At 40.5% G+C, this 27,569-nt stretch overlaps 1 protein-coding gene across 5 annotated transcripts in view; it reads left to right on the top strand.

Moving 5' to 3' along the window:
• The window catches only part of WWP2 (WW domain containing E3 ubiquitin protein ligase 2), a 124,532-nt gene that overhangs the window by 63,657 nt on the left and 33,306 nt on the right, over window positions 1–27,569 (top strand). For all 5 annotated transcript variants that reach the window (XM_074314656.2, XM_019757040.3, XM_074314653.2 and 2 more), the window contains 2 exons: window positions 10,585–10,712; window positions 21,575–21,785. In XM_074314656.2, coding sequence (XP_074170757.2) covers window positions 10,585–10,712; window positions 21,575–21,785 — 339 coding nt within the window. The remainder of the gene's footprint in view (window positions 1–10,584; window positions 10,713–21,574; window positions 21,786–27,569) is intronic.

Here is a 27,569-nt window from a genome sequence, read left to right as displayed (position 1 = left end):
GGTAGAGATTTGAGGTTTAGTCTAGTGATTGTCTTTATGATGGCATATTCAATAGCCTGAATAGAATGACCTCTTTCAAACACTGAAATAATTCTATGTTTAGGTTTTGCATTAGATAAAAATTGCCACAGAACTGAAGTACAGAATTCATATTGCTTTATGCTTCACATGTCACAAGGTTTATTGAAGTTATTATGTACCCTTAACTTATTGAAAATATAGCAAAGCTATTGTTCTCAATTTTGGGGAGGCCTCTCTTCCTTATTTCTATTTCTGTGTCAGTTTGCTTCATGCTGGCATCCACCTCTATCATTCTGCCAAAATTACAGCCACAAAGGCCGACCTGACATATCTGCAGGTTTAGCCTTGTGGACTAGTGACTGGTCCTTTCTGGAAATGTTTTGTGCCTTGGCTTCTGTAATAATGTGGAATCCCAGAGTGTTTCTCTTTTTTACTTGGTTTGATTGGTTTTTATTATTTAAAAAATAAATTTGATCCCTACAAAAATATATATGAATGTATTACCTGACAACAGGATGTAGTATTAAATAGGACAGTCGAGAGCGGTGTCATTAAGGAGGTGTCCTTTAAGCAAAGATTTTAAGGTGAGGGATTTAGCCATGAGGATACCTGGGGGAAGAATGTTTGCACAGAGGCATGCATGTTGCAAAGGAACTAAGCTGGGAGCGTGCCTTTGGAGTTGAAGGAATAGTAGAGGCCAGTCTGGCTGGCGTGGAGGGAGTGATGGGAAAATAGATGAGGGCAGTGATAGGTAGGGCCAGATCATATCTATGAATTTCTACTTTATATGTTTAAAGGTTATTTTAGTGGGTCCATAGTGCAAATTTGAACTGTCTTGTGGGCGAATTGAACGTTTTATCTTTATCTCATGACCCTCTTTTTTTTTTAGTGCTTTTTCTCTTAAAATTTATTTGGTCTGAGCAATAAAAAGGAACAACCTACAACACCACTCAAAAGCATTATGCTAAGTGCAAGAAGCCAGACACAAAAGGCTATGTTTTGTATGATTCCATTTATATAATGTTCTGGAAAAGGCAAAATTGTAGGGACAGATATGCAATCAGCAGTTTGTGGGAATTGAAGGGAGGGATTAACCGCAAAAGGATACCAAGAAGTGTTCTGGGGCGATGGAAATATTCTGTGTCTTGATCGTGGTGGTGGCAACATGGTTATATACATTTGCTAAAACTCATTAAACTGCACCCTTAAAAAGGGTGATTGTACTATATGTAAATTATACCTCATTTTTTAGAAGTCATTTTTAAAAAATCAATTTGTTTTGACACTAGCATAGCTACCCCAATTATCTTTTGTTTTATATTTGCTTGGCATATTCTTTTCCCCATTCATTTAGTTTCAACCTTTTTGGTCCTTATATTTTAGATGGGGTTGCTTGCAATAGCATTTAACTGAGATTTAAAAAAAACCCAATATGATAACTTCTGTTTTTAAACTGTCACGGTTAGTCCATTTATGTTTCTTGTGATTTTCGGTATCTTTGGCGTTGCTTTCATCCTCTTGCCCTCTTTGCTTCACATATCTAGACTAACTTTCTATGTTAAGCATGTGTTTGGCCTGCCTTTCTCTGTCTTAATGAGTTGAAAGTTTCTTTGGCTCGCTGATTATTTGATAATGGAGTGTGAAATTCTGCATCTAGTGGTGTAAAGAGAACAAGAATTATCCACCGGCTCCCTGTCTGAAGGCTTTTTGTTTGGTTTTACTCTGAGTTTTATAGCATGTCTATGTGCCGGCTCTACATTGCATGCTTACAATATGGCCTTTGAAGGTATAACTTTTTAATGACAAAACAGTTTTAAAGCGAGATTACTGATAGCCTGGGGTAGGATGTGTTGGGAATAATGGTTAATTTGTGAAGAAGGGGAGATCAGGACCAGGTTGGTTTTGTTCTTTTTGTGTTTTTTTTTAATTTTACCTTGGAAATTTTGCCTTTAAAGAAGATTTAAAAGGCTTTATTTTAAATCAAATCATACAATTTTGTTTTACACTTAGAAAAGAATGATGGATTGGGGACGCCAGAGGAGTTACTTCTTCCTCTTCCATTTACTTGTTTTTTTTTCCAGGAGGGGTACGGGGTAGTGGTGCTAAGTTCTCAAACACCATGTCAAAGGCGCCTGTGCCTCATTCATCTTTGTGTCCCTAGCAGGGCCTAGAATAGTTCCTTGCTGCACGTAGCAGCAGCTCAATAAATATTTGTTGAGTTGAAAGAGTCTTGTGTTTCTGCTCCTGTTTGCCAGAACTTCGGGGTGGGTCTTGCTACTGGTTTACATTCCTTGGCGCCCCTACTCCTGAGAAGTGATGGTTTCAGGGGCACAGGGTGTAAGGAGACTTTTTATCAGAGCTGCCTTGTGCTTTCCAGCGCCTAGCCTAACTGCCAAGAGCCTGGTGGGTTCCCACTGCCTGCCTGCTCCTGTTTCATCTGTTTTTTTTTTTTTGTGATTAATATTTCCATATTGAACCCTTTTCATGGACTGTTCTTTTCAAATCTGTGCAACTTTTAAGGTGAACACTGGAATTAGAGATAAGTTGCCATATACATATATCTTGTTTGGAAATGGAATCTGTCAAGTCCATGTACCTAAACTCTACCAGAAAAGAATGTTACTTACTCACCCTCTAAGAACAGTAATATCTTGCTCATAGATAGTTGTTCCAATTCCCAAGTGATTGTTGAATCTTAGAAATGTGTATCTCATAGAGGACATTCAGATCGCAGAAATGCTGTCCCCGTGAGATGAGCACGGATTTCATATGGCAATGCTGTAACTATATCAGGCCGTTTGACTGGAGTGAGGTAGTGTGATTAACAAGAATTTAGGACTAAGTTATTACCTAACCATATATTTGAGAGCATCTTCTGTGGAAATTGACATATATTTGTATTGGAAGGATATGTTAGTTTTCTGTTGATGTCTAACAGATCACCACAAACTTAGCTTAAAACAACACCATTATTAGCTCATGGTTAGATAGGTCAGATGTCCAGCACAGCATGGCCGGTTGGTTTGTCTACTGAACATCTCACAAGGCCATCAAGGTGATGGCAGGGCTGCATGTTTATCTGGAACCTCTGAGGAATAATTTGCTTCAAAGCTCATTCAGATCATTGGCTAAATTCGGTTGCTTGTGGTTGTAGGACTGAGGTCCCCATGTCCTTGCTGGCTATCACTCAGGTTCCCCTCAGCTCCTTACGGCCACCTACATTTTTTTCTCATGTGTCCTCCCAATCTTCAAGCCAGCAAGAGTGTGTCAAATTTCCCTGCTTTAAACTTCTCTGATTTTCTTTTCTGCCCTCCACTTCTTACACATCTGCTGGAGAAAGCACTCTACTTTTAAGAGATTATATAATTAGATTAGACTCACCTGGATGGACTCCATTTCTTAAGGTCAACAAAACATATGTACCATCTAACATAACATAATCCAGGGTGTGACATCTCATCGTATTCATTGGTTTTAGGCACTAGAGTGGGGTATCTTTGGGAGGACGGTCATCTTTCAATACGTTTATTTCTTTCAATATAGAAATTCTGCCCACCACAGAAGGTATCTCTCTTAATTCTCATGTCTAATCACTTGCCTGGTCTTTGCTGTTGGTGGGTGCTTGAAAATTATAGCTAGAACAACAGCAGTAACAACAACAACAGCAACAACAACAACAAATCCATGCCAAATAAAATTTGTTTGGACTTGGAGATTGTCTTGAAATTTTAGTATTGAGCATTGGGCACAAAATTCTCATGGAGTCTAATGACATGATTTTTATTTATTTTTATTTCTAGACCCTGATACAAGAGAATATTTTCATATGATCTTAGGTCTAGCCTTTTTGGAACTTCTGACAGTTGTCAATTTCTGGTGGATCATGGATTCCATCCTGTGGCCTGGATTCCATTCTTTAAAGGGTGGTGGAAGGTGGGGAGATGATGAATGACTGGATTGCAAAGAGCATAGGAAGTGCTAGAGATTACAGGCCAAAGGATGCTTTTGGTCTTGACAGCTAGCTTCTTTTATTCGTTCTTCAAATATTTTTATATGCCGACTGGGGGGCCAGGCACATGCTGGGTGCTGGTTATATAAAGGTACACAAAACTGACATCCTCTCTGCCCTCGTGAGGGCAGATAGACCTTACTGGAGATAGACACGAAACAAATAAACACACAAACAAATATGTAATTACAAATAGAAGTGCCATGAAGGGAAAGATTAGAATGCTGTGTGAGAGGATGCAAGGGAATTTACTGTGGCCTCGGAGGTGAGGGACGTTTAGACCAAGTTTTGCGTTAGGAGCCAGCTGGGTGAAGAATCCAGAGAAGGGTATGCCAGGCAAGTAGTTGAGCAAAGGCTCTGATTTTCTTCAGGAGGCGTTTAGAGCGATGTTTTGAGGAATGTCCATTGAACATATTTTTTTCTGGAGCTTGACTTGCTCCTGCTGAGTTCATGCCTTTGTGATTTGTTGTGTCAGAACACTTAGAAATATGCCCCCAAATCCTGTTGTCCTTAGTACCTGCCCTAATATCTGTCATCCTCAGCGCTTCAGGGTCCTCTGTAGCCCTTTCTGGTCTGGGGCTGTAGCACCGGGAGGCTCTGAGCTGGCCCACGTTCAAGCAAGATGTGATATTGATAGGAAGAAGGTTGGAGATACTTTTCTGGTCCGCCTGTACAAACTGGAGCCCCATGCAGATTCTAACTGTAAGTCAGAGGAGGTTGATGGTCCTCGATGCCCTTCTCCTAGGCTGCGAGGGCATCCTATGCCCTTGGACCATCTCAAGCCATAGGGCACATAAATCACAAGCTGCTGTCTATGTTCCAGGAAGCTCTCGTCATCAATTGCTGCACCCAGGGGCGTGGGGGAGAATGAGACAGTGAACACCTCTCCTGAACTTCAGCTCTCTTTCAAGTTTGGGAGGGCATTTGAGCATTCTTTTCAATGAAGCCCAACATGCAACTTAGATTAGATGAGTCAAAATTTCTTGTATATTCTCTCTTAAGTGAGATTTTTAGTCTCATAAAGCTGCCACCATTGAGAGGATAGCTCTGTACTCCACGTCGGGCAAAAGTAAATCATTCGTGTTTCTGTGATGTAGCACAGACTTGGCAGCAGTTTTATTTTTACCTTTCCTGTCATTTCTGAGGCTGGCAGCTAGGGGTAGGGTGTGGAATGGAGCCTTCAATTACCCTTGGAATGACTAGAACGATCCCATTTTAACTCTAATTGCTCTTTCCCTTTTCACCTCTCCTTTTCACCCCCCTCCGATTTTATTTATTTATTTCTAATCCCCATTTGAATGAGGAGGAATAACTGAGGAGGGTGTAGGTAGGAGTAGGTGCACTTATTGATGCCTCTCTGAATGGTGGAAACCGTGTCTTTTCCCATCACCGCTTCCCATTTTTTTCTCCAGGCTTCTATTTTAAGTGTCTGTTTTTTTGCTGGTTTTGGCTTGCTGGAAACTGGCCCAGCCTTACTCAGTTTTGTTTCCATGCAGCTATTAAAAGACAATGCCCAGTTAAGAGGCCTCAGAGGAGGGGTGGGAGCTGCCCTCTTGGGTCTAGTCATCCAGGCAAATACCCTGCATTGGAATGTGAGAAGAGTTTAAATTCATTAGTCAGTTTTAACTTCTGTGTCTGGTTTTTTCTTTTATAAATGGAGAAAAACCCACTACCACTTGTTATACTCTGGAACTTCTTTTTGCTGAGCTTGAAGACTAACAGGCCTGAATCTGAGGTCAGAGAACCTTCATTTCATATCCTGGGTCTCTTTTACCAAGTTCAAAAAAATATGCTTGGCACCTGGTATCCGGTCAGCCATGAATTCTTAACATTTAGGAGAGATGTGTCCTCAGTCTTTGGAGAATCCTACATTTGTTAATACAGAGTGTCTTTAGAGTTCTGAATATTGCCTAAAATTCATTTTCATCAAGGTTCTTGTTTGTTTATTATTTTCAGAGCACATCCTATAAGTTACCTGCCTTTTAAAACTTCTGCTCACTTTTTTTTTTTTCACAGAATGAGCTGCTTTTTGGGGTGGCTCAAACACACATGTTGCTTTTTTAAATTATTAAAAGTTAGGCTTATTGAGGTATAATTTACATATAGTAAAATTCACCTTTTGCAGTGTACACTTGTGTGGGTTTTGACACAGGCATATAGTCTGGTAACCTCTACTGTAACCAAGATATAGAAAGTCTTGTCTCCCCAAAACGTTCCCTGGTGCCCCTTTGTCATAAACACCATTCTACCCCCAGCCACTGGCAAACACTGATCCATTTTCTTTCAGTACAGTTTTGCCTTCTCTTAAGTGTCATAAAAATGGAATGATGTGTACACTGTGTAGCCTTTTGTGTCTGTTTTCTTCCTTCTTCCACGTAACATAATGTATTTGTGATTCATCTATATTGCGTGTGTATCAGTATTTGTGCCTTTTGTTTGCTAAGTAGTATTCCACTCTATGGATGTACCACAGTCTGTTCATTCACCAGTTGAAGAACTTTGGGTTGTTTATAGATTTAGAAATTATGGATAAAATCACTATAAACATTTGCCTATAGGTTTCTATGTAAACATATGTTTTCATTTCTCTTGGGTAAATACCTAGGAGTAGGACTTCTGGTTCATATCTTTAACTTTATTAAAAAACTGTCAAACTGTTTTCCGAAGTGGCTGTTCCCTTCAGTGTTGGAGAGTTCCAGTTGCTTTACGTTCTTGTTAGCACTTGTTACTGTCGGCTTTTCCCCCTTTCTCCATTCTAATAGGTGTGTACTTGTATATCATTGGGGCTTAATTTGCATTTCCCTAATGACTAATGACATTGAACAACTTTCATGTGCCTATTTGCCATTTGTAGATCTTCTCTGGAATATCTGTTAAAAATATTTTGATTATTTTTTATGTTGGTTTGTTGTTTTCTTCTTACTGAGTTTTGAGGGTTTTTAAAATGTATTCTGGATATGTTTTCCCAGTCTATGACAGTGTCTTTGGAAGAGCAGGAGTTTTGAATTTTGATGAAGCCCCCAACTAACTGCTTTTTAACATGAATATCCACGTAAAGGATATGATAGACTTAATTGATCTCAAATTCTGAGCCACCACCAAATTTTGAGTTCCACTTTTTAACTTAGCAAAAAATTTGCCAATAGGTAAGCTGGTTTCCTTTTTTTTTTTTTTTTTTAACTAAACAAATGAAGTTTGTTTTGATTAATTGTTCCACTAAACTATTACATATGTTATGACTGTCAACAAAGCTGCATTGGGATGACAATGCCACGTTGTCATCCAGGCTCACTCACTAGCCAAGTGGCTCCCACACACCAGCATTGTAGGGTGTGATGCAAATTTCTGTCTGAGCAAAATTACAAATCACTGCATTTACACTACGATATAAGCTCCTTGAGGTCAGGGACGATTTCTATTGTGTTACTAGCCCTGGAACAGGACCTAGTGTACAGAAAATAATGATAGAATGCAATTCAATGGCCTTTATGAGAGGTGATGCAAGATGTCCCAAGTCATCCAAGGCTCTGGCTGTCAGAGTCACCTGAGGACTGAGAGTCAAAACTTGCGTGCCAGGGGACAGCCCAGAGCCGGGTACTGGAACCTTACCTGTATCAGATCCACTTTCAGGAGCATGGAGAGAGAATCGTAGGTCCCTGGCATTGATTGGTACTCCTTAGGAAGGCCTCAGTTTCTGAGGAGAACCTTAGGTAAGGAACGCTAGCATTCAGAGAAGGGTGTGCTGTATAGAAAGCTGAATCTCTGTAACTAGGTGACCTGAAACCATTTGTGGAGTTTTGCTGTTCACTGTCTTCTGACCGCTGTGGTGTATAGTGCCCGCCCCCTTCCCCAAATGGTGGAGGATCAGGCCAAGGTTGAAGTCACTGGCACAGCCGAAGCCAGGCTGTCTGTGGTAGAGCCCAGTTCATCCCCACCCCATTGCCCCGCTTTTGTCCTGAGACTATTTTGGCTTATGGTGTGTGGTTTCAGCATTTGGGCCAGCTTTTAATCACGACACAATCCCATCTTTTAAGGGTTGAATGAGTCCTCCAAGAGAGGAAACTGCTCAAGAGATTTTCCTCAAATGTTGAGGCCTTCTCTTCCTCCTGAGAGTCTTATTTTAAAGGTAATTCAAGAGGAAAAGTTGAAGCTCCAGATTTCGGGCAAGGGAAGATTCTGGGGGGAGAGTCTGTGTGTGTGTGGTGGTGAGGGGAGCGGGGTGGCAGTGGGCCACGGGCAGGGAGGCGGCAGTTCACACAAAGTGGTCCCAGCTGCCCCCGGTTTACAGGCTAATCCCGGCTGCGCTCCAGCCTGTCATTCAGGGTAAGCTGCTATCATTAGTGGTTAAACATTTCTGAAAGTATTCTCTCTCAATTCTGACCGCAAGCCCTTTCGGGGAAGGGAGGGAGGAGCCAGGAGGAGCCATGCCCAGCGCTCTGCTGAGGGACAAGGAGCCTGGCGACTGGGCGTCACCATGGGCTTGTCAGAGCCGGACGTGCGACAGGCTGCTGTTGCATTTTCCATGCTGCCCACGCAGCCTGCTGCTCCTTGAGGGGTCCAGCCCTCTGCTGTGGGCTGGGAGTACCAAATCAGAGAGGCTTTTTTGTCCTTTAAGGGGATTCTTGGCTGAAAGAAACCTCCTATTAACCAATTTTATCTCTCTCAAGCTCTCTGCCCTCAGCACATAGACATACATTCTCCAGTGGCCAAAGCCCATCTTTCCCTTTGGAACTCGTCTTTACTTGTTCTGCTTTCGATGAGGACTTGTGGTCAAAGGCTCAATACTAACATTTCTTCCCATGAAGTGGGGACGTTGAAATATTTTTTTTCTTGACTGAGGTGTGGTTGACAGCTTTTGATTTATGAAATTAGCTCAGGGGAAAATAAGATGGAAAAAGCGAATCCAAATTAAATCTTTATTTCCATAGCTCAGTTGTGCCCTCTCTATCCATCTGTAACTGCCACAGTCTTTAGGTAGGAAGGACTCCAGGGTTTGCTAGCTTTCTTCTTTGTTATTTGTAGTGTTGGCCCAAGAAAAACCATTTTTTTAATTGTGTTTTTTCCTTATTCAAAATTATATAGGCTCAATGAAGAAACCTAGAAAAATCTAGAAAAGCACAAAAAGAAAAGCTAAAGATATCCATATTCCCAACACCCAGAGATAATCACTGTTAACACTTTGGCTTATGCCCACCTTGTTGGAAGGTGGTCAGTGGGGCACTTCTTATTCCCCTAGGACCTCCTAGTTTGCTGTGCTGCAGGCTTGTCCCAACTCACTGGACTAGAGCCTGACCAGCAGAGGTGTTCTGGTGGGTATGACGCGTCCCAGCTGGGGAACTTTCTATGAGAGCTCATCATCTCACCGTTGGCTAAGGGACAAGTAAAATAATTGCCTGGGAGGAATTTAGCTTAAGACCAGGCCTCCCACCCCAGCCTCCAACCAAAAAGCATGGTCTCTTGACCTTCTACCACCCGAATTAGAGTCCTTGCTCCATTGCTTACTTTCTACTGCACTTCTCTGTGCCTGTTTTCTTATCTGTAAAAGGGCCATTATCATATAAGCTACTTCTAGGGTTGCCACGTTAAATGTGATAATATATTCAAAGGCACAGAGCACCACTGGTACCTGGAACATAATAGTGCAGCTCCGGGCATAGTATATACTTCCAGAGTCATTGTTGTTTGACTGTTGGTAGTATTCTCACTGCCCCGTGTCACGTGGTATAGATTGTTTTCTGGACCTCTGTTTCTGTGCCTGGAGAGGGGTGGGCTTTCTTCGCTGGGTAATATGAATTATTTCACTGTTGAAAAGTAGTATATAAGCAGTAGAATAATCCCCTTCGGCAAAACTGAAGAACCAAAGGGCAAGGAGGCTTAGAGACTTTCACTGAGTGGTCCAAGTAAAGTTACAACAGGAACGTGCGAACACGTACTGCCTGTTGCCTCGTGTTCTCCGAAGATGTCATGTAGGTTCTCCGCTGCTAGAGTCCACTGTTTTTCTTCTGAAGTAAATCCCTTTCTGCATTGTTCCTCATTGACTTGGATGGACTATGGAGTCATCTTTTCTAGATAAAACATGTCAACATATGCATTGGCAGAAGTTATCGAATGCCCCTTGACTTTTGTTTCCAAGAGAAGCATCTTTCTAGCCATAGAGAAAATGGATTTGGATAAGTTTTAGGCTCTAGCAGGAGAAATATGTCTTCGGTAGCCTGTCCAGTGATTCTTGTTTATTTCTTACATTTAAGCCCAATAAAAACAATGTGATGGTCACAGGATATTTTGCCAGTTATATCAGAGGTGGGGGCAATTCACTCTGGATTTATTTACTTCAAGTGGACAAGTTTGCCCAAAGTTGCTTTCTGGACTTTTACCAAGAAAGAAGCTTACCTGGGTCTCTGTTTAGAGCCAGTGTCTGTTGAGTTAAAGACTACAGGGGCTATTAAAGGTCCACAATAAATACTGAGAGAGGGAATATGGTGACTTAGGTGGGATACAATTCTTTTGTTTTTACAGTGACTTATATCTGTCTGCTTTCTACTTTGAACCCCCAGGACACACAGACATTCAGGTGGTTCAGCTAGAACAACCATAGCAACCAGCGAACAAAGCCCTGGGACTACCAACCGGCACCGCCAGCCCGTCAAGAACCCAAGCCACAGTGGCTTGGCCAATGGCACAGGTGAGTGACAACCCAGAATGCCAGCCTGGACTGAAGCAGTGGACTTTTATCTCTTCTCACGTGGAGTCGGGATTCTGCCTGTGTCAGAATGTAGGGTGGGTGAGAGAAGACTCTGATACGAAGATGAATTTGAATCCATCAGTCTTTTCTTTGATACAGCTTCCTTAATCTCTGGCATATTCTGTGTAGCTAAGGTCATTCTCCAGAGGACTCTTAAAATCTTCCTTTGCACAGAAATAAAAAGTATCGATTTTTCTATTCATTTCTTATCAACATTGGATTTCATTGGGGGTGTATCTTACTTATACATGACACATTTTTTCTTTCCGTAATTTAAGGAAATGATCAGACTTAGGGAGGACAAAAACTGAGTGTTGTTGGTAGGAGCAGCATTAGAGAAGATGGCAACTTTTTGCTTTGAACCCCCTGTTCATGGTCAGCATTGACCAGGGGCAAAGCCAACTGCCACTGTGGCTGTCCCAGTGAGAGTTTTGGTGCCACTTGAGTGGACTGCCCTCCCACATCTGCGTGGAAAGTCTCTGTACTTGGCTTTGCTTCCCTGTAAGTGGGAAGGGAAGGACCTATTTCAGAACAATCCATGTGTTGTCATGCTTTCCTTCTGTCTCATCAGGTCAGTGTTGAATTAAAAAGGAAAAAGAAAAAACACTTCATTTTTCTAAGCGTCTTAAAAATTGTCAGATCTTTAGTGACTGCTGGTCATTTGGTAATTTGTCTTAATTTGGGGCAGTTAGGAAGGGACATGGACATTACTTTGATATACTGTAGATGGGGGAGATGCAGGTGTTTAAAGTGACACCTGTAATAGATGTGTGACAGCAGAGGTGTGGCATGAAGGACGGGAGAGCTGGAGCTGCATAGCTTCTCCACATAGGCGTCGTCATGGCGTTGTCGATGCCCTTTGTGTGACAAACTTGAGTGGGAGAAATTGATGTGGGTTAATTTCTAATTCTCTGGGAGAACATCTGAGGGCCGCAGAGCCCGTCTGGTGGCTAATGATGCTTAGCTATATGTACTGTTACCTGCAAGGGGTTGTGGGGTGGAGTGGCCTGTGTCTTGCAGGGCTCACTGTGTGTCCAGTGGCCTGACTTTCTCCCTGGAGTTTGCGACCTGCCTGAAAGAACTGGGGAATTAACTAGCTTTCCCTGAGCCTTGGAGACGAAGAGGAGCTGGAGGTGCTGTGTCAGCCCCCCTGGCATTCCTGTGTCACCCATTGTACCCAAGTTCTGGAGCCATCGAGTTATAATGTGGATGTTCCCGCCTGTACGAAGGGGACAGCAAGGCGGTGGCTGTGGGCTATGTTCTAGAAAACCCTGTGTAGCTCTGTGAGCTCCAGTAAACATGCTTCGCTTAGGAAAATAAGTCACTCATGGAGGGAGGCCAGCGTTTGCAAACGGGGAAGGGAAACAACTGGCTCTTTGGAACCAGTTGTTTGTTTCCTGGAGGCTTTGGCCATGATACCAACCACTCTGTTCTTCAGGGGCTTACATTGTTGTGACACTGGTTTCCCTCAGCCACCTCTGCTTTCCTTATGAACACTATTGGCAAATTAACTTTATATGCTGATAGTCTTTGAGTCACTCCTCTTGACATTTAAACAGATCCGTATTTCCCCTACATTTATTTTTAGGTACCTCTGCATATATAGTCCTTATCTCCAGGAACATTATGTTTCAGCAGACAAGGCAGGTGCCAGCCATGTGTTCAGAAAGCCAAATATCCATAACCCCAAACTGCCTTGGAAATGTTTTATGGCAGTGTATGTGAATGCCCAAACTGTTCCCAAAACTCATCTGTGAAGGACAGCCATTGCATTTTAGGGATTTCTGCCTCTTAAAATACTAAGGCCTTGGTCTCTGTCTCATCTCTCTCCTTTTCCCTTTTTGCTGTGATGACAGCTCCCTTTTGCCTCACAGGCAGCCTGGACTTTGTAGGCTCTTTAATGCCTATCCAAGAGGTACAGAAAGATCTCACCTTTCCTTTGGGGAGCAGACAGAAGACCCCCCCGCCCCCACTTTGGCAGTGCAAGAGCAGAAGAGGGTTTGAGGCTATGAATGAGGACCTCTCCATCCTTCAATATGATGCTGTTAGAACTATGAGGACCAGTTCCAAAATGGTGGTGGTAGTGAGCTGTGCCTCCAGGAAATGTTTCCACAGACATTCGAGATTTATTTAGCGAGCCCTTTTGGCTGTGCTTTGCAGTTATGCATGAAAAAGACATTTGGGGCAAAAACAGAGCCAAGTTCCAGGTGGTTTCTTTTTGTTGTCACAACTATAAGGTATCCATTTTTATAAAATGAAAGTGAATGGCAGCCTGTCTGTATAAATATAATATTTCTAAGTTTCAGAAGTGGTGGAATCGAGAAATAGACTAATGGTATAGCACTTCATTGAGACTTGTGTGGAATGATTTACCTTCTCATTTTTTATTGAAAACTTAATCCCAAAACATTACATCTCTCAGTCCTCCCTTAAATGTGATTTCCATGCACATAGGTCGGAGTCACACTGGCTGTCGTCCGAGTCTGATCCCTAGTGTAGTAGGTGTATAATAAGGCCCAGGGACTTGCTGGGCCTTAGTTTTATCATTAATAAAATTAGGACAAGATATATATCTCTCATAGGGTTGTTATAGGAATAAATTATATGAAACATGTAAAGCTCCTGGCTTGGTGCCTGGGACACAGTAAGCTCTCCATCAATGGTAGCTTTTATCTTTATGAATACTTTCATACAGTTATAATGATGCAGCATGGATAGGTTTTCTTTTATTCACTTTGTTTTTTTTTTTTTTTTACACACGCTTCCACATATCTGTGGTCTTCTTGTTTAACTTTTTTTAGTGGCCTCATACTGTTTCACAGTTAATACTCCATAATTCATTCAACCATCCCTCAGATCTTGTGTATTTCCCTATTGTAAACAAAATCCTGATGTAAACATTTTGCACACAGCTTTGTTTCTTCTTGAATGAAGTTTTTGAGTCAAAGGATATGAATTTTTAGGATGAGATCTAATGTATATTACTAGATTGCTTTCCAAACAGTTTGAAGCAGTCATACATCCCGAGGCAGTGTAACATTTTCCTCAGGTGGTACATGAGGTTTCTTTGTTCCTGCAACCTTGGACACACTGGCCTGTTTATTTCTTCCTTGTAAACACTGGCCGACCATCGTGCTGACAAGTGCCATCTCCTTGTTTAACCTCTTGGCCATTTCTTCAATTATTCCTGGCTTGACTGTTTCTTTGCTTTTGTGTAACTTTTTCCCCATAGTGTTTGATTATTTGACCGTTGGAGATTTGGGAGTTTATTTTTGAGATTTGTATATTCTAGGTATAAGTTTTTAAAAAAATCGTGATAAAACATTCATAACATAAAATTTACCGTTTAGAACATTTTATAGTGTGTAACTCAGCGGCATTACGTACATTCACGATGTGCCATGTCACTATCCATTTCCAGAACTTTTTCATCATCGCAAACTGAAACCCTGTACTCTTTAAACAGTAACATTCTCCTCCCCGGTGCCCTCCCCCAGGCCTCCCCCCCTCCAGTCCCAGACCCTGGTAACTGCTATTCTATTTTATGCCTCTATGAATTCACTTATTCTAGGTGCCTCATTTTATAAGTAAATAATTTGTCCTTTTGTCTCTGGCTATTTCACTTAGCATAATGTTTTCAAGATTCATCCATATTGTAGTGTGTATCAGAATCATTTCTTTTTAAAGTTGACTGATATTCCACTGTATGTGTAGACCACATTTTATTTATCCATTCACCTGTTGATAGACATTTGGATTGTGTCCCCCACTTGGCTACTGTAAACAATGCTGCTGTGACATGGGGATACAAGGATCTGGTTGAATCCATGCTTTCAATTATTTTGTCTATATACCTAGGAGTAGAGTTGATAAATCATATGGTAATTCTGTGTTTAACTTTTTGAGAAGCCCTAAAACTGTTTTCCAGAGCAGCTGCACCATTTTACATTCCCACAGCAATGAATGAGGGTTCCAATAGTTCCATATCCTTGCCAAGATATTGTTTTTTTCCATTTTTTTAAAAAAAATAGCCAACCTAATTAGTGTAAAGTATCTAGGTACAAGTTTTATCTGTTATGTTTATGATTATAAGTTTCCTCCTGTATCATTGTTTTGCCTTTTATCTCATTTCTGTGGCTTTTGTAGAAAAGGAGTTAAAATTTTGAAAATAACTGTGCCTAAACATTTTTTTTTAAATGTTTGTAATTTTACATTTTGCTTCAATAGTGAAAAGAGTCTCTCTTGTCCATAGATGGAATAAATACTTTGCTCTGTTTTCCTTTTTTTCACGATGTTATGTTAAAAAATAACTATCCCACTGGAATTTATAGTGGTATATCTATATCTGTACATATACAAATATAATGAAGGTTGGGTTAAATTAATTTCTCTCTTTATCGGGATCCTATTTTCCTATGAACATTAATTGAATAGTTTTCTTTTCTCACTCTGGTTTTACTTAGTGTTTATCACTTACCACATTCTTATATGCAGTGAGAATTCATTTCTGGCCTCTTTCCTCATTCCACTTAGTTTATTTCCAGTTCTGATCCAATGTCATGTGATTTTGATTACTGACGTGTTACATTATGTTTTTCTAATGTCTGGAAGGGCTAGTTCTGCCTTATTACTCTTTATCCATGATATTCTTTGATAGTCATTTTCAAAAACAAACGTCAGACTTTGTATTCTTAGAAGCATGGTGGAGTACAAATGGCATTGCATGAATCTATATAATTTGACCAGGGAAAGATTGAACTTTCCCATCAGGTAACGTGGGATGGCCTTGTCCATGCTTAAGTTCTTCTTTTTTTCCATCTGTTTTTTTGGGTTTGTTCTAGTTCTGGTTGCTCTTGTTGAAGAGCTGAGTGATCAGTTGCACTGGAAGCGCATTGCTTGTGTTTCACGGATAAGAGGTATTGACTGCTTTGCTGTGGATCATATGTTACGAATTGCTCTTCAGTTTAAAAAGCTTTCATTGTTGGCAGTCGCCTTCTCCTTGTCCGAGTGTGGGGGCTGAAAAGACTGTGTGCTACATCACACACACCTAAAGATCTTGGAACACACAGTGAGTTGGCAGCATGTCTAGGATTAAGAAAAAGAATTTCCAATTCCCAATCTGTTTTTGGCTAACTGTGATGAGTGTATTAGAGTCTTCGTCCTGAATGAATATCTGATTCATGAAGTTAGAATGTTTAACCAACAACACAGAGGGAACCTTGTGAAATATCCCCAGTTGCAACCAGAGGCCATGCGACTGCCATTTTACCTCCTTACCCCATTTACCCTCTCACCTTGGTACCCAGCTTTTCTTCCCATACAGGAAAGCCATCGAAGCCTTTTTATTTCTCCTCACTCCTACCCCCTTCAATTGTTTTTACTTCACGGTGTTCTGGATTTGAATACTGGTTCTGCTACTTCCTGACTGCATGGCACCTCTGTGAGCCTCAGTTTTGTCTTCAGTAAAATGGGAATAACAATGTCTTCTTCATGGGGTGATTCGGAGGATAAATGGGCTAATGAAAGTGAAGTTGCTAAAAGCAACACAGGATCCTGGATTGGATCTGGAATAGTGAAAGGACATTAGTGGGAAAGGTGGCGAAATCCACATAAGTCTGGAGTTTAGTTAATAGTAACGAACTGGTGTTAATTTTTTAGCTTTGACAAATGTGCTGTGGTTAAGTAAGGTAGTAACATTAAGGGAAAGTGGGTGACGGGCATACTATTTTTGTAGTATCTTTGCAACTTTTCTATAAATCTAAAATTATTCCAAAATTAAAACATTTTTAAAAGAAGCTGCTTTGTAAATGATAGTGTTACCCAAATAGGAGGTGGTTTTATTTCAAATATATTTTGCTAGATTATTAGGTTTAGTGAGCAAGTATTTATTGAACAAGTATTTATTAAATACCATTTTGCTAAGCACTATGGACAGTGTAAAGAAGTGTAAAAGAAGGCCCCCGCCCTATAATCTGTTTCAGAAAAAGAAGCTGAAAAGACATCATCAGCCAAGTACCAACACAGCAGATGTCACAGGGACTGTGTGGCTTAGTTGAGACCACAGGTGCTTTGGGCTCCGCAAAGGGCATCAGTCTGGGCTGAAGTGGTGGAGAGGGCCCGGAAGGAAGAGGGCTAAACTGAGCAGAGAGATGGAGGCAAGAGCATAGGACGTACAGAGTGGACGTAGTGAAAAAGGAAGGAAATGAATTTGACCTTATTCTCATTTGGATACTGTCATTTGGGAAACATAAGCTGTGTACACCAGATAATTAGGATTCATAAGGGAATATTAGCTATAATGAGCTAAAATGTAAAACATAACAGTTCTCTAAGGCTTGATGAAATTGTAAGTCCTCGTCTCTGACAATCCAGTGTTTCTCTACTTGAAGTCACATCGTAGCTTGAATATGGTGCTCTGTCACTGGTTTAGCAGGTGACTGTTGGAAACTAAAGTTGGCTGAACTTTAGTTTCTTCTGACTATAAACTGTCTTGGGGTGGATTTACCTCTGAGGTTCTTTCAAGCTCCCATATTCTAAGAAGGTGTGTGTATATGCACACACACACACTCTCTTTGAGAGGAGTATAAACATGGACACAGAAAGTTTGTCAATGCTAGAATATCTGGCTTTCAGTATTCTAGTTCCAAATCTGAACTTGAGGTGTAGCACGAAACTCTTAAACAGATGAACTACTGTGCTGAATCAAAGGCTCTTGGATGGGTCTGTGGACAGATACGAGTCCTGGGGGGCACCCTTCTAACTGTATTCGCAGCTGCGTGAGCAGTCAGATCCAAATAGTGTTGATTGGAGCGTCTTTTCCATTGGCGTCTCACAGGCTCTGCTTTTGTTCTTTTCCTGGTCAACAATTTCATAATAATTATTTTAAATAGATAGCACATATATGTGATCAACACTTTAAAAGTATGAAGGCTTAAACTGTGTTAAGAAAGTCTCCTTCCTATTCCACTCCTCCAGTCTCCAGTTCCTTCCCCAGAGGCAGTCATCGTTGCGTTTCTGAGGATTTTTTCTAAGGTATTTTTTGAATAAACAAGCATATATATGCATATATGTTCTTTACACACACACACGCACACAAGGGTAGCATTACATATATGTGCTATTCTGCACTTTCCAACTTAATTATCTTAGACATTTCTCTGTAGAACTTGAAGCCAACTTGAAGAGCTTTGCCCCTTCACTCTCCTGCTCACAGCCAAAAGATGGGGAAAATTTTAGTATCAGTAGAAACAATAATCACAACGGATTGAAATATTTTAAATATCTTTAAACCCAAGAGCTCATAATGATTTTATAAATTTTATTTTTCGGCTATAGTTGACGTACAATATTATACAATATTGTTTCATGTGTACAACATAGTGATTAGACATTTATATACCTTACGAAGTGATCACCCTGGTAAGTCTAGTACCTATCTGAGACCATACATAGTTATTACAATATGATGGACTATATTCTCTGTCATAAAGATTTTTAAACAAAATGAACTTCTATTGTTCATATTTGGAGGACGTGAGGAAATCAGCTCATTATTCTGAAAACTGGTAAATGAAAGACTCAAGCATTTTTCCTGCCTTTTCTTTACAAACTGAACCTCAACGCAGCCAAATAGTTGATAAGGCAAACTTTCTCTTTATAGGTATAACAGAATTAGAATTTTAGTCTTTTGCCTAACCAATGAATAGATTTAGGCAACCATCGTCAGCAGCTGCTAACATCGCAAAAAAGAGATAACCAGACATTATGTGCCTCCTGATGGAAGTGCACAACTCCATTGGTACCACACACATTGAATATATACAAAAGTAAAACGGGTATTATAATGAACTCAACACCCAGCTTCGGCTCTTGTTTGCTCATGGCAATTTTAATTTCATCTACCTGCCCCACCTCTCTTCATTGCATTTACCCTCCGACCTTTCCATTATTGCATTTAAAGTATTGATAGTGCCCAACTGTGTTCCATAGAACGTCTAGCAATTTCTACTCCTACTAGCCGTATGTGAAAATGTGTTTTTCTTATACTCTTATCAAAGTGTGATTAAATATTTTTACTCTTGCCAATCTGAGGTTAAAATGGTATTTTATTATAGTCTTAGACTGCATTTCTTGTTTCATAATTGAGATTCAGCATCTTTTCATATGTGAAGTGTCTCTGCAAATTTTTGGTCTTTTTCCTTTTGATATGTAGAGGTTCTTTTCATATCAAAGAAATTAACCATTGATCTATAATATGAGTTGATAATTTTTCCCGGTTTGTTGTTTTTCTTTTGATTTTAATTTTGCTTATGGTGTTTTTTGCCATTTACAGTTTTAAAACATTTAACATAGTTGAATTAATCAATCTTTTATGACTTCTAGATTTCATGTAATAGTTCAAGAAGTTCTTTCCACTTTGAGATTATAAAAATACTCTCCTCTGTTTTCTTTTGTTCCTCTGTAGTTTCATATTATTTTTGTCAAAATCTCTGATCCACCTGTAATTTATTTTGATACAAGGAATGAGATAGAGATATGACTCAGTTTTTGTCCAGTACACTGCCCAGCTGTCACAGTACTGTTTACTAAATAACCTGCCCTTTCTGCAGTAATTTAAAATGCCACTTTTGTCATATACTAAATTCCAATGTGTATTTAGTTTTGTTTCTGAATTTTTTTGTTTATTTATCGATATCTGCCTATTCATATATCAGTGCCACATTGTTTTAAGTGTTGTAGCTTTATAACGAGTGTTAATACTTTAGAGAACTAACTCCCCACCCTTACACACCCACATAACACTATGTCCCTAGAATTTTCATGGCTATTCTTCTGTATTTAGTTTTCCTTTTAAATTTTAGAATTGAATTTATTTAGTGCTTAAAAAAATCAAGATGGTGTTTTGATTGGAATTGAGTAACATACATAGATTTGCATAAAGAGAATTGCCATCTGTTGTGTTTTACTAAATTGACTGAGATAGAATAGAAATAGAAAGTCCCACATTTATGGGGACTCAGTTGCACAAGATGCAGTCAGTCATTTATTAAACAACGAATCCGGTTTGTGTGCCAGACAGTATGTCATATACTGGGGAGAAAGCAAATAAATTAATCATAGGTAGTCCCTAGGCTCTTAATCCATTTGTTAAGGTCAAGCTTGGCATCACATCATGTGAAGAAATTTTAGTTTCACTGACCCCCCGTCTCATGTTAACCAGTAGGATCATACGGTTGCTTCAGAGTTGTTATAATCTTGAGTTGCTTTAGAGGATGTGCAGAGAAGCACAGAGTGCAGTGAATGAGTGGTTTAGGCTCTGCAGGCAGACAGCCGGGGTATGAATCAGGTGCCTGGTGACCTTGGCAGGTTATTTAATCTCTTCAGGCCTCAGTTTCCTCAACTGTAAAATGGGGGGACGTTGATTGTACATAACTCATGGGGTTACGTGTGAGGCTTAAATGAGAGAATCTAACATGCCTTTGCACTTTGCCTGGCACATACTGGTGTCCCGTAAATGTTAAAGAATATCATTTATATTGGAAAAATGGCTCCGCTGGTCTGATGGTATCTGAATTATTATGTTTGGGTCCCGATATCATTATTTAGGAAAGGCAGTAGAAAAAGATCTCTATAAAAGGACAGGCAGGTGGTAAGAAAAAGGTGGCCTAGAAACATTAAAGAAATAGTAGGCCTTTATACTGGAAAAGAGAAGGTGAATGAGAAACAGGGTGGCCAGATTCTTATTTTTTTGTATTGCTTGCAGGGTGGGGACTAAGAGCAGCTAGTGGAATTCAGCTTAACATAAGACAAAACTTCTGGTCTGGCAGGAATATCTGTTCAGCAATGGAAGGATTCTGTAGTGAGCTGTCTGTCAGAAGAAATGTTCAGGAAGAATCTGGGTAGCCATTTGTTAGGGAAAATGCAAAAAGAATTTCTGAATTAGGAATATGAGGTTAAATAACAACTAAGGCATTTTCCTACGAAATTCTAGTGTAAATGTATACAGATGCTATCTCATATGTAGCAAATTGTCTGCATTTGGCTTAATCCACTTTCAAAGAATTTTTCTACATATGAAAATTGAAACCTTGTTTGATCCTTTTCTGAGTAAGAGGATATCGTCGTGCCTGTGGTCCTTGTGAACATATGTGGTCATCAAAGAAATGAAGATACGGAGAAATAAGGAGACTTGGGAACCAGCTTATTTCACGTCTGTCCTCTTTGTCTATTGTTACCTTGGAGACGAGTCCCTTATCTTCGGAGCCCCATCCTTTTCATCGAGAGCATTAATCCCTGCTCCCTACTTTAAGCATGAGTCTTTAAAAGAACAAGCACGTTATTGGACGTTTTCTGCCTCCTAGTGTGTGTGGAGCTTTTTGAAGGAAGATGCTCCTAGCAGACAAATGACAAGTTTAAAGAAAAGTATATGACACTATAGACTTGGCCTTGGCATTGGTCCATTTAGCACCAACCCACTTTCCTGTTATCTTTATTTTTCCTGCTATTCTTTTATTGCAGTAAATGTGACCATAGCAGATTAGAAAATTTTAATAAATTTATATAAGAGAGGTGGTAATATTTAATAATCTATGTATTTTAGATCCACCTCTAATTTTCTTCTGGTAGGCTCTTGCTACTGACTTGCTGTAATCTCCCAAGTTGTGTTCTGTAAAACATTTTGCTGTTACTGGATACACACATGGTCACATAATAGGTATTATGTTAACACATTAAGTGAAAAACCTAGTGAATGTGAATGTAAGTCTTCGTTGATCTCTAAAATATGATTTCTGTGTTTTCAGTGAATGACGAACCTGCTACAGCCACAGATCTCGAAGAACCCTCTGTTGTTGGTGTGACGTCCCCGCCTGCTGCAGCAACGAGTGTCACCCCGAACCCCACCACAGCGTCTCTCCCTGCTCCGGCCACGCCAGCTGAAGGAGAGCAGCCCAGCACTTCAGGCACACAGCAGCTCCCCGTGGCTGCCCAAGCCCCCGATGCGCTGCCTGCTGGGTAAGTCGCCTTCTGCCCCACAACAGCGTTTTTCACCCCTCCAAAGACTGAGGCTCCTTCACCAGGGCAGAAACAACGTGGTTATTTATTACCTAGTGCCTAGGAGTCTCTGGGAGGTTGCTGTGCTTACAAGCTAGTAAGGTGTGGGAGAACTGCTTGTTCTACATAAATTTAAAAAAGAATCTAAATTATCTGGGGCTGAATCAATACTACCTTATACCTTGGCTTGAAATGAACAGCTTGACTCAAAGAGTGAGTCTTTTATGGAATAAGGAGCTTATTTTACCTTCCAAAATCATTGGAGGGTGTTCGCCTACATGCTACCTAGAAAACAGCTTTTGTCTCTTGAATTCTCTTAATGGCCTATGGAGGACATTAGGCTCTGAATATTGATGTATGTTATTACTATAACTGGGGCTTATATTAACATGGGCTACTGGTTTTCTTGCTATCCTTTAGTTCAGACTGAATCTGGGGGTGAAGACCTTGGATGATAAAAAGATGGACCCAGTAAACCAAAAAGAAGTTCAAATTTGGCTAGATAGTGAGTGGAGATTAAGAACATGGACCCAGGAATCAAATAGATCTGGGTTTGAATCCCCACTTGACCCTATTTGACCTTGCCCAAGTGGCTTACTGTCTTGGTAAGGTGGAGGTAATAATCATGCATATATCCCCACAAAGTTAAGGGGCTCAAATAAGGTGGTGAATGTGACGCGCTCACCCAATGATGGGCATTACACTTCGTGAATGATACTTTTGAAGTGGTTGTGAAGGAATCATAAGGGTTTTAAGTGGTAAAATGTAAGGCTGAGAGTTTTATTTGAAAGGTTAAAATTGGTCTCCTGACTCCTGAAGCCACGATATCAGGAATAAAGGAATAACCCATCTTATCTGGATGTCCTAAACTTCATAATGATTCTGAACTGAATGAAGCCTTATCTTAGGGCTACCAGTCATAGTCAGGGCCCGTCCCATTGTGGTCCCTCTGTCCATCCTGGTTATCAGTTTGGTACTGAGGAAAGCAGTGGCCATATCGCCATAGTCACTGAGGTCTGGCCGGTGGTAGTGGGGGTGATGGTGGTGTGTGTAGGTCCTCTGAGCCCTTGTAACTCATAAAGGGAAAGGGAAGGATGGACGGTCTCTTGCTTGATGTATAATATACTGTACTGTTCTTAAGCTACTTTAGAAAACCCAGTTGTTAAAACAAAAATCCTAAACCTGAAGGCATATGTGATTTTTTACCACATACATATTGTATCCTTACCATTTGGCACTCTACCTAACTCATACTTCTTAATAAAGTGTGATGAAAAAATGAAAAGTATTATAAATACTTCTTAATAGCTCAAACCTAGAGAGAATTTGTGTATTGAGAGGTGGCTCTGAAAAGTTTTTTGTGAAGTTTCTGATTTTTGTGAAAAGATTGATAACCAATTGCTGTGTCCAACTAGTCCCCACAGATTTCTTTTGTCCTTTGCATGTGGTAAGGAAGACTCGAAAGACCATTGTTTGCTTTATAATTTCAAATCTGTATATAATTTGGCGGGTAACGGAGCAGAATCGTTTTGGCAGAAAGGAGAGAAAATGGCTGCCTGTGTCCCCTGTGAGCTGTTTGTTTTCTTTCCGCTGAGCAAATGCCTGGAAGGCCGGCTTCACTCTTGTGTCAGTCACAGGCAATTAGGGCTAATGGCTCAACGTGTCTTTATGTAGGGCGTGTGTGAGGGTCACTGTTCTCCTGGATTGGGCTCTTCCTGTTTCCAGGCAGCTGGAAAACTCCAGGCTCTGAAAACGCTCTTTATTCTAAGTCTGGCCTTAGAAGCGGCCCAGGGAAGCCTATTCTCCTCCCCCACCCCGCTAGAGGCTGAAACACTTTTCTGAGGTAGAATTTGGACAGCATCTTTTCTTTAGAGCATTTAGAACATGACGAGGCCTGTATGTGGGTCTGGGGAGGCAGTTGCCCAATTTCCCAATACCAGAGAAAGGTATTGGGACCCAGTTTTCCATCTTAAGATGCTTATCCCTAAGATACCGGGGAGGGCTGGAGATCGTCGGCTGCTTAACTGGAGATTGCCGCTAGCACTGCTGAGTGCATGGCAGTGAGCAGGCTTATAGTTTGCTGTTCTGTGACGGCAAGTCAGGAAGGGCACACGTTCTACAGTGACCCTTGCAATTCATAGACCTACCATCCCCACCCTAGCATATTTACAAGTTTAGGACATCCGGACAAGATGAGTTATTCCTTTATTCCTGATATATGGCTTCAGGAGTCAGGAGTCCAATTTTAACCTTTTAAAATAAAATTCTGAGCCTGACATTTCACCACTTAGAACGCTGCAATGGCTTCCTATTGTCTTTTGGGATAAATTCTCAAATCCTTAATAAGGCCTAAAAAGCCCTGCACGATAGGACCCAACCTACCCATCAAGCCTTCCATGGAAGACATTCTCTGCTTTGTTCTCCAAGCCCTAGACATAATAACTTGTTTCAGTTTGACAACTTACCACTCTTTCCCTGGACTTGGGATGCTCCACCATGCTGGTTGCTCTTTCTGAAACTTTCCTTAGTACTTTGTCCATTAATTTCCTATCCATCTCTTAAGTCTCAGCTTAATCAGAACTTCCTCTAGGAATCGTTCCTTGAACCCAGGTAGACAAGGGGTTCAAATTGCCCTGTGTACTGTAACTCTGCTCACACGTGTAATTGCTTGTTTCGTGTCTCTCTGCCCTGTTCACAATGGTGGGGAGCCTGACACAAAGTAGGCCCCCAAGACATACTTGCAATGAATAAATTTAAATGCCATCTTTTTTTCTCCCCCTGGATGAATGTTTTGAGCTTCTTCGATACCTCAAATAAAGAGCAACTATGACAGGAATATTGCATTTTCCCCCCAAGAACAAGAGCTTAAGGCGTCATTAACTGGGTTGACTGGCTTTGGGTTTAAATATGCGTCTCTCACAGGGTCAGGATGCTCTTGCCTGCTCACTAGGGGTCCTCACGCACTGGGAGATACCGTGGAGCATGTCTCCTCTTTGCTAAGGCACTTAGGAGCCATGCTAGATTTTGTTTTCAAGGCATCCAGCTGACTTTGTCTCTTTCCAACTTGACTGTCTCAACTTCTCCAGTCTCCTTTACTGAGTGATTGAGCAAGATTCACTTGGAGATTCCATGGGCTTATTTTTCCAGTTGCTGCATTGCCTTTCTGTAACTTGCAGCAGATGAGACTGGTCATAATGAGTTCGTACACGTTTGTATGTTTTAAGGACGGAAGGCTAACGAAAGCTGAGCTGCATAAGTCCAAAATAGAACACCCCTCATCTCTTTTCTCCGTTTCCAAACCCTCCTGCTTTCTGTACCTTTAAATTTAATTAGCATGGAAAAAGCCAACTGGAAGGGTGTGGCATTTTCAGCTTGCAAATGTCCATTAAGGAGGGGGTGCCAGGAAAGCTCAGGATAAATGGTGAGATAGTGGTCCAGGCAGCCGGTAGTGGGGAGTGAGGCCACTTTGATCGGCTGGCCCTGCATCTGGTTTTTATCAGCACTGAGCTCACTTTGGGGACCAAATGCTCATTAACAGACCCTGTGTACATGGCTTAGATAAACTCCAAGTGTGTCCCAGGCTCTGCAGCTCACTCAGTCCCTCACACACAGAGGCACATTATTTCATCCTGGCAGTCGGCTCTCTGCTGTGGTTTCTTACATAAGGGAGGCCGTTGTGTTTGGACTGCCGACTTACCTCAGCATTGCCATTTCACACCAACCTTTTTCTCCTGCAGTCATTGGCTGCACTGTCCATTTCCTGCCTCAAAGTAGAATTAATTGAGAAGAGGTGTTTTCTAGATCTTTTGGATTTGCCATCTTGCCTGTCTCCACGCCCAGTTACTGAGATGCAGCGTCCCTTTCTCCAGGTGGTCCTTGAGACACTATCAAGGATGACAACCTTGTAAGAGTTCTTTGATGTTTTGTTTGTAGCGGGCTGTAAGAGACGTTGGAATTTGGAACTTCTCTGTTAAGTTATAAACCAGCCGCTGCCATTGCTTTTCATTCCAAACTCAGTTTTGGCTCTATCCAAAGATCCTTACCCAAGGAGTTTTAAAATAGTGCTTCTCAAACTGTCTGTGAAGAACCAGTCCCTTTTTTTCTGTTATTTTAATTTTTTTTCGATCTGTTACAAATCCTTATTTTTGTGTGCTATTCAATGAGATGAATCTACTGTTCCCATATTTGGATGTTGTGGTAATGTTACATTGGTACAAAAGTTTCTAAATGCTTAGCAACTTCTGTACTTTTCTGGTCAGTGGACATTAACCATGGGCCATGGACTGTACTCTGAGTAGCACCATTTAAAGACTCATACTGGGAAAATCTGTGCCTTTTTGCTGAATATGGTTTAGTTTTTGACTCTGCAAGCATTATTATTATATGCTTAGGTAATGCCAAATAGTAGTACATACTTCTGGCTTCCTCCTCATCAACTCAGAACGAAAGCCTTAATTCCAAAGATTCTACTATTTTGAGGACTGACCCATGAGATATTCTCACCCTACTATATGTGGGTATTCATGTGTAATTATGAATTTTCATTTTTATTACACTTTCTTGAGAGCTTCGCAAGAGCAGGGATTATTGTGTCCATCTTTGTATCCCCAGCACCTGCATAGTTCTTGGCTGTTAGGGAGATGGAGTGAGAAGTGTTTGTTGAATGACTGGGTATATGATTTCATTCTCAGTAGCCCTTAAAAAAAAATTTCTTTTTGAAAAAAAAAAAAAAATAAATAACAACAGAAGAAGAAAGAAGATGTACAACAAAAAACACCCCCCCAGATCTAACCATTGATGCTTTTCGTGCACCTTCAATAATAGCTAACCTGACTATTAATAATCGCTAACATGTGTTAAATGTTTCCAGTGTGTTGGGGAGTGCTAAATTTTGTGTGTGGATTATTTCACGCAGTCTTCACAACACTTGGAGTGGCAGCCACTTTTATCCTCATTTTGCAAATGAGGCAACCTTAAGCGATTTGCCTGAGACCACATATACATACATGCCTACATAAACACGCATCTACTAAAATGGGATAATCTTAGTCTGTGGTTTTAAATTTCATTTTATTTTTTATTGTAAAATGTTTTAAGCATGCAGATGAGAATGGGTGGGACTTTAGATTTAATGAAAAACAGTATATTTAGTAATTTTTAAACACTTTTGATTATCTTATGCGTGTTAGTTTTTTACTTGTTTTTTCTACCCAATACATTGTAAACATAAGAACAAGTCAGTATTATCCACAATGTTATTTTCAATGACTGATACCACCCATTATAGAAATAACAGCACTTATTTTATTAATCCTCCATTTTGAGGCATTTAGGTTGTTTCCAGTTTTTTTTCTAACATGCAGCAACATACTGTGACAGATGGATGTATTGCTAACTCTTTGACGCATAATTATTGCCTTAGGGTGTGTCCTAGAAGCAGAATTGCTGAGTTTAAGGGTATTCACATAGGAAAGGGTGTAGACCACATTGTCAAATTGCCCTTTGGAAAGAGTATATCCATTTTTGCTTCCACCATCTTTTTTTTTTTTTTCAAGAGTAACTATTTTCCTACATTGACAAATTTATCTGCAAAATGTTAAAAAAAAATTTTTATAGATACCATCTCCAGGAATTGTCTTGCCTCTCCATGAAAGCATATCTTTTAATGTTGCCAACTTCCACTGAAGAGCTTTGGAGAGTTTTCCAAGGCAAAAAAACGAGATGGTTGGAGAAGAAAAATAGACT

The sequence above is a fragment of the Rhinolophus sinicus genome, chromosome 8, assembly GCF_057876585.1.
Source record: "Rhinolophus sinicus isolate RSI-liver-muscle chromosome 8, RSI-T2T, whole genome shotgun sequence".
NCBI lineage: Eukaryota > Metazoa > Chordata > Mammalia > Chiroptera > Rhinolophidae > Rhinolophus > Rhinolophus sinicus.
This window is presented reverse-complemented; position numbering and strand designations above follow the sequence as displayed.